At 42.1% G+C, this 11,425-nt stretch overlaps 1 protein-coding gene across 1 annotated transcript; it reads left to right on the top strand.

The window, feature by feature from the left end:
• Positions 1 to 956: 956 nt before the first annotated feature.
• Positions 957 to 7,675, top strand: LOC110198465 (keratin, type I cuticular Ha3-I-like). The gene is made up of 7 exons (XM_020972763.2): positions 957 to 1,304; positions 3,324 to 3,406; positions 4,138 to 4,294; positions 4,696 to 4,857; positions 4,961 to 5,086; positions 5,966 to 6,186; positions 7,197 to 7,675. Exons 1-7 carry the CDS (start codon positions 957 to 959, stop codon positions 7,333 to 7,335), a joined length of 1,236 nt encoding a protein of 411 aa, XP_020828422.1. The 3' UTR covers positions 7,336 to 7,675.
• Positions 7,676 to 11,425: the final 3,750 nt, after the last annotated feature.

Below are 11,425 nucleotides of genomic sequence, written 5' to 3'. Positions count from 1 at the left end.
TAAAAGACATCTCAGAAATTATCTTGTCCAATTTCCTCATTTTATAGATCAGGAAGCTGAGGCTAAGAAATATCAAGTAACTTGTCCAAAATCACACTGGTAGCAAATGGCAGCTGGAAAACAATTCAGAAATCATCTAGTCCAATCCCTTCATTTTACAGTTGAAGAAACTGAGGTCTAAAGAGGTTTAACAACTTGCCCAAAGTCACAGCAATAAGTGGCAGAGCCAAGATTCAAACTTAGGTGCTGTGATTCCAAGTTCAGCACTCCAAGTCCAGCGTCATTCCTTCTACTGTATTGCCCTTCCTCAGGGTATAGCTCCCTTCTGACCTTGCCTGGAGGCAGAGAGATAGATTGGATGACCTTAAGAACCCATCTGGTTTTAGGATACAGTAATCTCCCCACTAGCACATTCCACTCTGTAGTTACGGCTTCTCAGGTAGCTTTATCTCAAAGACTCTTCCAAGTTTCAACCTGATAATGCTTTAACTTCTTAGAATGGAGAAAAGAAGTCAAGGGAGGTCAGCCCAGGGTCTGTATATGGTGTACTGTAAAGCCAGAGTCTCTGACCCCAGTCACTGGGGACACCATGAGGCAGAATTGTCCTCAGGGTCCCCACACCCAGTGAATAAGGGGAAGTGATGGGTTGGCCACTTTGAAGATGAACCATAAAGCAATTACTTCACCAAGAAGTACAATTGGTGAGGAGTCCTGACTTAGCAAGAAGCCCAAGTAAAACCCTTTTATGAGGTGAAGGACTCTTCTGAGGTCATTAAATAACATACTGAGAAGTGCTTCAGAAACATTGCTAAAGGAGAAAAAAGGGGAAAATGCTGTATACTATAACCACACCCACTGTTGAAAGAATATAAGATGAACCTGGTATAGGAAGGGGATCCATACAACAGGAAACAGGTACACTTTGCAGCCGATCAGGGGACATTGCTGAGTTCACCATGCCTTACAACTGTTGCCTGCCCAACTTCAGCTGCCGCACCAGCTGCTCCTCCAGGCCCTGCCTGCCTCCCAGCTGCCATAGCTGCACCCTCCCTGGGGCCTGCAACATCCCCGCCAATGTGGGCACCTGTGGCTGGCTCTGCGAAGGCTCCTTCAACGGCAAGGAGAAGGAGACCATGCAGTTCCTGAATGACCGCCTGGCCAACTACCTGGAGAAGGTGCGGCAGCTGGAGAGGGAGAATGCTGAGCTGGAAGGTAGGATCCGGGAATGGTGCCAACAGCAGGTCCCCTATGTGTGCCCAGACTACCAGTCCTATTTCAGGATCATTGAGGAGCTCCAGCAAAAAGTGAGTCAGATGGGTTGTCTTAACTTATTCATGCATCAGTAGTATTGAGAAGGGAGATAGGCGGAATTATCCAAAGTACTGCATTTAATAGAGTTTGAGAAAGGCTTTGGGGGCACTGGAAAGACAGATGGGGTAAGTAGGGTCAAGAGAATGGCCCATGGCTTAAATTACAGTCAACTTCACATTGTACTTAAAGGTGTTATCTCATTTAAAAATTTTGAGGAATTTCTACTTTATCTTGGCCCAGTGTTACCTTCTAAATTTTATAGCAATTTCATTAATAAAAGGTGATCAAAGTCAATGGCATCTGAATGAAGACCCAAATAATCCATCCCTAGTAAATTCTCAGCTATTATTTAAGATGCACTAGATGATGGGTTCCTAACTGGAGTTCTATGAATTTGTTTAATTAATATTGTGTTTAATATATTTAAATATAATTGGTTTCCTTGGTAATCTTATGTATTTTATTTTATGCATTTAAGAGCATTATTTAAGAATAGGTTCATAGATTTCTTTAGACTTTCAAAGGTGGCATGGTGCAGAAAAGGTTCAGAATCGAAGCCTTAGCTGAATCGAGGGTTTGTAGTTCCATTGCAGCTGATGTGCATAGAATTGTAAAGTGGGTAAAGCATGGTGAAGACATTTGGTCCTTGCAATATCCCTGGGAGATACATACTACAAACACTATTATCTCCATTTATAAGATGAAAAAACTGAGTTTCAGAGTGGCTAAGTGACTTTCCGATGGTTACATAACTAATGAAGTTCAGGAATGGGCTTCAAATCTAGATCTTTCTTCAAGACCAGTCTCTGACAATTAGTCACTTAACCCTTCTGGGTCTTGGTTTCTTTTTTCTGGAAAGTTAGGAGGGTGGATTAGATGACCTCTAAGGCCTTTTCGAGCCCTAAATCTTTGATCCTAAGATCAGCTTTCCATGATGCCCTACTCTCCCTTTAGTGTGTCCTATCTTCCTCAGAGGTCCTGCTTCTTTTAACCCCTTGGGTGGGTTGGTGGGGGGCAGACTTTTTTCCTTAGGTGTCAGAAACGAATGATGGAAAACATGGTGGAATTTAAGTGTTATCCAAAGTTACCTCCATAAAATTGGGTATATGAGACTGGAGGTAACCTAATGAGAGAGAGAGAGAGAGAGAGAGAGAGAGAGAGAGAGAGAGAGAGAGAATATCAATGGGTCCATTTCCACCTGCCTGATATTTTTATGAAAGCTTCAGTTCTGAACCTGCAGAATTGTAATAGGGGACTGGCTAAGCTGAGCCCTAGTAAATATGTGCAATGTAGGCTGCTGATGCCTACAAGTGGAATTTGGAGCTCATGTTTGTGCAGATATTCTGTAAGAGATCTGGTCTACAAAGAATGTGACAGAGGTGAACTTTTGATTAGCTGCTGTGTTAGACCTAGGGTCCATTCAACAGGCACCAACCACCAGAGTGAGTTTTCTTTTTTCACCCTGGTTGTAAAAGAGTGAGACAGACAGGCTGTAAACCTCTGGATTGGAAAGGGATGGGTCCTCTGTTAGATCTGGAAAAAGACTTAGAGATAATCTAATCTCATCTCCTCATTATGCAGCTGGAAAAAACATAACAAAAAACCTTGAAGCCCAGAAGAATTAAGAAACATGCTCAAAGTCACAGAACTAGCTGGTGGCAAAGTCAGAAATAGAATACCAGGTTCTAGACTCTCAGTGAAGCATATCCTTTCCCTTCTATCATATTGCTTTTATGTTGAAGCTGAACAATCAATAAATCAATAGAATACTTATTAAATGCCTACTATGTTGGAGGCACTATGCTAAGCATCAGGGATACAAAAGACAGTTCCTGACCTCAAGGAGATTACAATCTAATAGATTATGGAAAACAGAGAGTTGAACTGGAAATGTGGTATTATCATCCTCATTTATGCAAATGACAAGAGGACAATAGTTGATTTTTTTTTGCTTCAAGAAACAAAGTATTATTTCTAAGCATATTTCAACTTACAATCATATATTCCTTCAGATCCTGTGCACCAAGGCAGAGAATACCAGGCTGGTGGTGCAGATCGACAATGCCAAGCTGGCTGCTGATGATTTCAGAACTAAGTAAGAACTTTTGAACAACATGCTTTGCCCATCAACAAAATGAGTGGCCTCATCATGTAGTGAATTCCCCATTCCTAGATGTATTCAGAGACAAGATGGTTGATTCCTACTGAGGGTTTTTAATCTGGGGTCTATACACTTCCTTCAAATTTTTTTTTTGATACCTATCTTCAACATACTTGGTTTCCTTCATAAGCTTACGCATTTTATTTTAAGCATTTAAAAACATGATAGCTAGGTCCTGATAAGTGAGAGTAATGAATCCTCTGTAAAGTGGTCAAATTATTCAAATTCACATTGCACATTTCCATCGGCTTAAACCAATTGCTGTATTTTACGTAATTATAGCTTTGGATGGCGTGAGTTTCAGAGCTCTTTATGAGATTCATTATTCACACTAATTAGGATGAAGCCACATCCTAGGAAGGGGGTTTATGGGCTTTGCCAGACTGCCAAAGGGGTATACAACCTGAAAAGGTGAAGATTCCTTGGCCTAGGGCAGGGGTGTGGAACTTGTGGCCTTGAGGCCACATGTGGCCACCTTTTGACTGAATCCAAATTTTGCAGAACAAATGTTTCTCATCCCTGGCCTACGGCATGTCTAAGTGTCTGCTGACTCTGTGTCCTACGGTCCCATGAGACCTAGAAGTCTAGTTTGTGAGATACAGGGACTTCCTCTTCTATTTTTGCTTTCTTTTGCATGTCTTCTGACCTCCTGTCACATTTTAAAGGTACCAGACAGAACTGTCCCTGCGCCAGCTGGTGGAGGCTGACATTAATGGCCTGCGCAGGATCCTGGATGGGCTCACCCTCTGCAAGTCTGACCTAGAGGCTAAAGTGGAGTCCCTGAAGGAGGAACTGCTCTGTCTCAAACAGAATCATGAGCAGGTAAGGGAAAATCTCCAGACCTATGTGTCTTGTCTAGTGAGAAGGGGCCTGACAATTCAGACTATTAGAGGGGCAGAAGGAAATGTCTTTACTATGCCCAAGAAAGTGAATATTAACCCATCTTCCCACCTGTAAAATGGGGGACAATAATAGCATCCACCTTGTAGGGTTGTTGTGTGGATTATTGTATGATGTTGTATGAAAAATGCTTTGTAAACCTTGAATGGCTATGTAAATGCTAACTATTAGTATTTTTCTCAAGGTCTATGTCCCCAAAGAGCTGGAAAACTTAATTACTGATTAAAGGGAAAAACTTGATGTGTCGTCTAATGATGCTCCCACAAGAGACTTTATGAACAGACTCATTGCTGTTGGGTCCCTCCCTCCTTTTTCTTACACAGGAAGTTAACTCGCTGAGATGCCAGATTGGGGAGAGACTCAATGTGGAGGTGGACGCTGCCCCAACTGTGGATCTGAACAGGGTGCTGAACGAGACCCGGTGTCAGTACGAGACCCTGGTGGAGAACAACCGCAGAGATGTGGAGGAATGGTTTGCCACTCAGGTGAGGCTCTGTCTCTGTCTCTCTTCTGACTCACCAGAATGTGTCAGCCCTCTTCACCAGCTGCCTCACCACATCTCCTGACCAAGACTGACTTCTTTTTCAGACAGAGGAACTGAACAAGCAGGTGGTATCCAGCTCTGAGCAGCTGCAGAACTGCCAGGCCGAGATCATTGAGCTGAGGCGTACCGTCAATGCTCTGGAGATTGAACTGCAGGCTCAGCACAACCTGGTGGGTTGCCCCTCGGCTCTGAGTTTACCTGGCTCCAGTCGAAACAATCAGTGAATCCACAAGCATTTATTAAGCACCTACAATTCACCAGGCACTCTGCTAAGTGCTGAGGATAAAAAAAAAAGACAAAGAATGAAATAGTTCCTGCTCTCAAGTAGCTATTAGAGGAGATAACATACACATATATAAGTGGATGAAAAGTAATTTTTTTTTGAGGTAGGGAAGGTGCTAGCATTTGGAAGGGATCAGGATAGACTTCTTATAGAACAGAGAACTAGACCTGGGAATAGATTTCCAGGCTCATAGAAGTTAGATGGGAAAAAAAATTACATTTTAGTTTTCACTCACCTCTAACTGAAATTTATCATTTCCTTTAATTATTTAAGGACCTGGTTCTGGAAAAGGGTCCGTAGGTACACACACACAAAATTAAGAATCCTGGTAGAAAAGGTGAGGCTTGAGCTGAGCCTTGAAGGATGCTGGGAAGTTTAAGAGGTACAGGTGAGAAGAGATTGTATTTCAGGCACAGGGGACAGCCGGATGGAGTATCATATATGGAGATAGCAAAAAGACCAGGTTGGCTGGATCAGAATATCGGTGAATATTGGATAATGAGGCTGAAGAGGTGGGTGGGGACCAGGTTGTGATAGGCACTAAATGTCAAGTAGAAGGGGCTTGTATTTGATCTTAAAAAAGGACAGAGGCACTGGATGAATGAAGGTAGAAGTGCAAATAATATTAACAGGGAGACATCCAATTTATAATTATTTATCATGATTATGAGGTGACTGTGAAACTTAGGGAGACACTCCTGGAAGTGTCTTACACAGCCCTAAAAAGAGTGACATATCTGGCATTCTTTTCTGTCCTCTGTCACAGAGAAATTCTCTTGAAAACACCCTGACAGAAACCGAGGCTCGTTACAGCTCCCAGCTGTCCCAGGTACAGTGTATGATCAGCAATGTGGAGTCCCAGCTGGCTGAGATCCGTGGTGACCTGGAGAGACAGAACCAAGAGTACCAGGTGCTCCTGGATGTCAGAGCGCGGCTAGAGTGTGAGATTTCCACATACCGTGGCCTGCTGGAGAGTGAAGACTGCAAGTAAGTCATCCTGGGGTTTTGGGGTAAAGCCACGTGTATGGCTCTTCCAAATCAGGGAGTCTTACAACCAAAATCTAGCATGGAACCCAAAGAGCAGGAAATTTGTTATCAAAGCTTGAAAATACTAATCTGTCTGCATGGACCTTTGTGGTATGTTGTTGGGAAGCAAATGTCCACATTATTTGTTCTCCTTCCCCAGTTTAGCTAATTAAAAAAATGCTGTTATCATTCACTGTGGTGAGGGTATTTTCTCCTCCTGCAGAAAACAGTAATTTTAGTTGTCTTTATCATTGAGAGGTCCTGTTATAAACAACAGCTGATAAGACCCCGGATAAGACATTGGACTTGGAATCAACAAGATGTGGGTTCAAATTCTGCTTTAGAGACACTTAGCTTGTGATCATGGGCCAATCACTTAACCTTTCTTTGCTTTGGTTACCTCAACTGCAAAATGAGAAGCTTGACCTTGATGGCTTCTAAGGTGTCTTCCAGATTTAGAACTGTGATCATAAGTCCCATGATTTCATTTGTGGAAGGGAGGAAATTCCTCTACCAATGCAGGTCAGCACCTTCTTTACTTTTTATAGTTTTAGAAAGCTGCTTTGAGCACTGAGAAGTTAAGTGACTTGTCCAGGGTCACCCAGCCAGTACATGTTAGGGGTAGGAATTGAACCCAGGTCTTCTCAACCTTAAGACCAGCTCTCTAAACTGAAAGCTATAATGGGAGTTTGATGCATACCTACATTACATAAAATGGTATCTTCCAAGTGAGTGATGCTATCTTAGGTAAGCAGGCATGTGCCAAAGCCCCACTACATAGAGTAAACAGTAAATGCAGTAGAGAGAAAAGTTCAGATTATCAGTGCTAAGCCTTGATTTTTCTGTGACAAACACTGAATATACTCCTGGCAATACATATTGTCTTTTTTGATTGTGTTGCTGTCCACATTGCACTTGTCAGTGAGAAAATGATCCTCATATTTACATTTCCATGATTTTTGTCTCCCCAGGCTTCCCTGCAATCCCTGCACTACCACCAACGCCTGCGGCAAGCCCATTGGCCCCTGTCCGGTCAGCAATCCTTGTGTTCCCTGCACACCTTGCATTCCTCGATCTCGCTGTGGCCCCTGTAACTCCTTTGTGCGCTGAATTTCCTAGCATTCCCCAGAGGATGAAGGACAGACAGTCATTTGTTTCCAATCTTTGGGCCAGCCTCCTTTTCTCATGGTGATTGTATCCTGTCAAATAGAAGAAGCCAGGGAAAGAATAAGAAGAAATGTGCACAGATTCTCATAGATATAGTCAGTGATCCCGGGGGGCTAGGATTTGCTGGTTCTACACAAACAAGTCCTGTGTTCCTGGAGGTCTTTGATCTTTAGATATTCCAGCATTGTTTCCCTTAGAAAGTGTGACTTACTGGCTTCTGTGGTCCCTTCTGTTGTTTCAACCTATCCTTCTCTCCTTGTAGTTCCCTTCTCATCATCCTAATAAATTTCTACCCTTGCAAAGCACTGATGATTCTCATGTATATTCATTCCTTCCAAAGTGTGTGATGTTTGTATTTCATTAAAAAAAAAACCACTTGAAAGCAAAGGGTTACTTACTACCCTGGGTCTACAAGCAACCACCATCATGAATAACACTCATTAACAGGACAGGCTTGGAGACACTGTGCCTTAGGCACTACATGGAACAGGCAGGAAGCTCCCTGATCTGAACAGGACATGGGTACTTCAGTGAATTGCAGCTTCTCTTGGTAAGAAGCACTGGTCACAGTTTCTAGACAAGCCCTTTACTTTCCCCAACTCTGACCACACCTGCAAGGAGGCTCTGGGATGCCAGTCAAATAGATGACAGACTTTAACAATCACTCCTACCATCATTGATCCAAATGAGTGTTGTTATTTAGTGGTTTTCAGTTGTGTCTGACTCTTTCTGGGGGTTTCTTTGCAGAGATACTGGAGTGGTTTGCCATTGCCTTCTCTGTCTTATTCTACAAATGAGGAAACTGAGGCAAATGGGGTTAAGTGACTTGCCCAGAGTCATACAACTAGTAGCTTGCCATTTCCTTCCCCAACTCATTTTACAGATGAAAAAACTGAGGCAAACAGGGTTAGGTGACTTGCCCAGGGTCACACAGCTAGCAAGTCTCCAAGGTCAGATTTGAAATCAGGAAGATGAATCTTCCTGACTCTAGGCCCAACACTATACTACCTAGCTGCCCAAATGAATGCAGCCCCTTCATAGTAGTATCCATGGGAAGCTAGACACTTATTGCAAGGGTCATGCCATTATTCACAATGTGCTGGAACTGTCTTTTGGGGAAATCTTTTCAGAGTCTGTGGGGAAACCTCATTTGGGGCCAAAAATTAGGTATGACAAGAAGGTAATATGGAGATTTCTTACATGGGGGTTAAAGGGACTCTGAAGGTCATTCCAAACGACGAGCTCTAAGTGTGTTGCGAATAGAATTCCAGAGTTGTGAATGCCCTCAGATGTTTCTTTATTATTAACTTGTGAACCATGAACCATTAAAAAATTTCATAACTATGTATGTCATTGTAGTTGGTTTTATTTCTGATCCTGTGATTCTTCTGAAAGAATTTTTACAGCCAGTGTCTCTGATAAAGGCCTCATTTCTAAAGTATATAGAGAACTAAGTCAAATTTAGAAGAATGCAAGTCATTCCCCAATTGATAAATGGTCAAAGGATATGAACAGGCAGTTTTCAGATGAAGAAATTAAACCTATCTATAGTCATATGAAGAAGTGCTCTAAATCACTATTGATTAGAGAAATGCAAATCAAAACAACTCTAAGCTACCACATCACACCTATCAGACCGGCTAACATGACAAAATAGGACAATGATAGATGTTGGAGAAGATATGGGAAAATTGGAACAGTAATGCATTGTTGGTGGAGTTGTGAACTGATCCAATTATTTTGGAGTGCAATTTGGAACTATGCCCAAAGGGCTATAAAAATGTGCATACCCTTTGATCCAGGGATAGCACTTCTAGGGCCATATGCCAAAGAGATCATAAAAATGGGAAAAGAATCCACATGTACAAAAATATTTGTAGAAGATCTTTCTGTGGTGGCCAAGAATTTGAAATTGAGGGGATGCCCATCAATTGGGGAATGGCTGAACAAGTTGTGGTATATGAATGGAATGGAATACTATTGTGCTATAAGAAATGATTGAGCAAGTGGACTTCAGAAAAACCTGGAAAGACTTGTATGGACTGATGGTGAGTGAAGTGAGCAGAGCCAGGAGAGCATCATACACAGTAACAGCCACACTGTGCGATGACTAACTTTGATAGGCTTAGCTCTTCTCAGTAATGCAAGGATCTAAGACATTTATAGAAGTCTCATGATGAAAATGCTATCCACATCCAGAGAAAGAACTATGGAGTCTGAAAGCAGATGGAAGCATACTATTTACTCTTTTCCCCTTCTGTTTTGTTTTGTTTCTTCTTTCTTGTGGTTCCTCCTGTTGGTTCTAATCCTTTTTTTTTAAAAACATGACTAATGTGAAAATTAAAAACAATAAAATTCTATTCACCTTAAAAATATTTTTCTAAGGAGTTCATAGTCATCACTAGACTTCCAAAGGGATCCATGACACAAAAAGGTTAAGAACTCTTAATCTAGATCAACCTAGAACTGACCAAGAATTATCTCTATGGTAAACCTAACAAGTGATTATGAAGCTTCTCCTTGAAGACCTCAAGCAAGTGGGAACCTATTACCTCCCAGGGTAGCCCATTCCACTTTGGAATAGTTCTCAGTGATTATGAAGCTTCTCCTTGAAGACCTCAAGTAAGTGTGAAGCTATTACCTTCCAGAGTAGCCCGTTCCACTGTAGAACAGCTCTCAGTGTTAAGAGGTTCTTCTGTATAGCAAGTACAAATTTGCCTCTTTGCAATGTCCACCCCATTCACCCTGGTTCTGCCCTTTTGGGCCAAGAAGAACAAATCGAATCTCTTCCACTTGACAATCCTTCAGATACTTAAAACATAGCTTTCCTTCCCCACTCTCCCCATTTCCCCTTCCTCCTCAACTTTTCCATTCTTTTCTCCCCTCTCCTCCCCTCTCTTCTCTTCCCCTCTCTTCCCCTTCTTTTCTCTATGCTCTTTTCTTCTCCTCTCCTCTTGTTTCCTCTCCTCTCCTCCTATTTCCTCTCCTCTCCTCCCCTCAAATCCCCTTGTTTCTTGAACCAACCCTCATTCCCAATGTTGTTGCAATAACTTTATAGCTTCTCGAGGTAATTACTTCAGTGGTAATTTCTCTTCCCAAAAATCTCCTCCACCTGACTGATGCCTAAAATTCCACCATCATAAACTTATTCCTTTCTTGGTTCTTCTACCCTGAATCTCATTTGAATGCACAGGTTCTGGAATGCTTATAAATAAAATTAGCATCACTACTCGAGTCCCAACTCCTATATACCAAAGTATGAGAGGCTAATAGTATGACATAATTTCTTTAGCCACAAGAATGTGTCTTCTCTTCTGTCATTAGGCAAGCACAGAACCTCAGGATGAAGGCCAATTGGTTGTTGCCTCTTTGCTGCATATTGTCATTCTGGTTTAGGAGTCTAGATGATGTCATTTGCAATGAGGGACATGATTTATAGCTGCCATTCTGCAGGAACTAGGCAGCAGGAGGAGAACCCCACACCCTAACCCTGGTCTCTTCACTTATCCACCCTTCCATCCTTGAATATTTTTCCAACACAGGACTGAAATGTTGGTGCTGTACTCTAACATTCCCAACAATGGCCTCCTGGCCCCCAAATCCCTTTTATATCTTTAATGCTTGTGATTTTATAATATCATTGGATATTACGCATAGACTAGTGGATGGATAGCTGGCCTCAGACCTAGGAAGACCTGGGTTCCAGTCCCACTTCTGGCATATCCTGGCTGAGATCCTGGGCAAATCACTTAACTTCTCAGTGCCGTAGGCAATTCTCCAAGATTATGAGTTGCAGAGATGGTGCTCACCTACATTAGTAGATGGAATTTCCTCAACTAGAAGTTCCTTACACCAATAAAATCACAGATCCAGACTCTATACTTATTGGATGTTAGAGTTAAAAAGAACCCCACACCTTACCAAATAATGAATCCTATTTACAATACTTCCAACAGCCATTTAAATGCCTCCAGTCTATCTTCTAGTCAACATGGCAATCTGAGAGGTCATAGAGGACTCCAGCTCTCTTAAT

This window comes from Phascolarctos cinereus, unplaced genomic scaffold (assembly GCF_003287225.1).
Source record: "Phascolarctos cinereus isolate Bilbo 61053 unplaced genomic scaffold, phaCin_HiC Scaffold_5;HRSCAF=322, whole genome shotgun sequence".
Lineage (NCBI taxonomy): Eukaryota > Metazoa > Chordata > Mammalia > Diprotodontia > Phascolarctidae > Phascolarctos > Phascolarctos cinereus.
This window is presented reverse-complemented; position numbering and strand designations above follow the sequence as displayed.

Bases quoted from the DNA above. Each gene is read 5' to 3' on its own strand.
- LOC110198465 (XM_020972763.2), top strand. From the start codon at position 957: ATGCCTTACAACTGTTGCCTGCCCAACTTCAGCTGCCGCACCAGCTGC. The intron at 1,305-3,323 runs GTGAGTCAGATG...ATATTCCTTCAG, and splicing joins TTGAGGAGCTCCAGCAAAAA to ATCCTGTGCACCAAGGCAGA. The intron at 6,187-7,196 runs GTAAGTCATCCT...TTGTCTCCCCAG, and splicing joins CTGGAGAGTGAAGACTGCAA to GCTTCCCTGCAATCCCTGCA.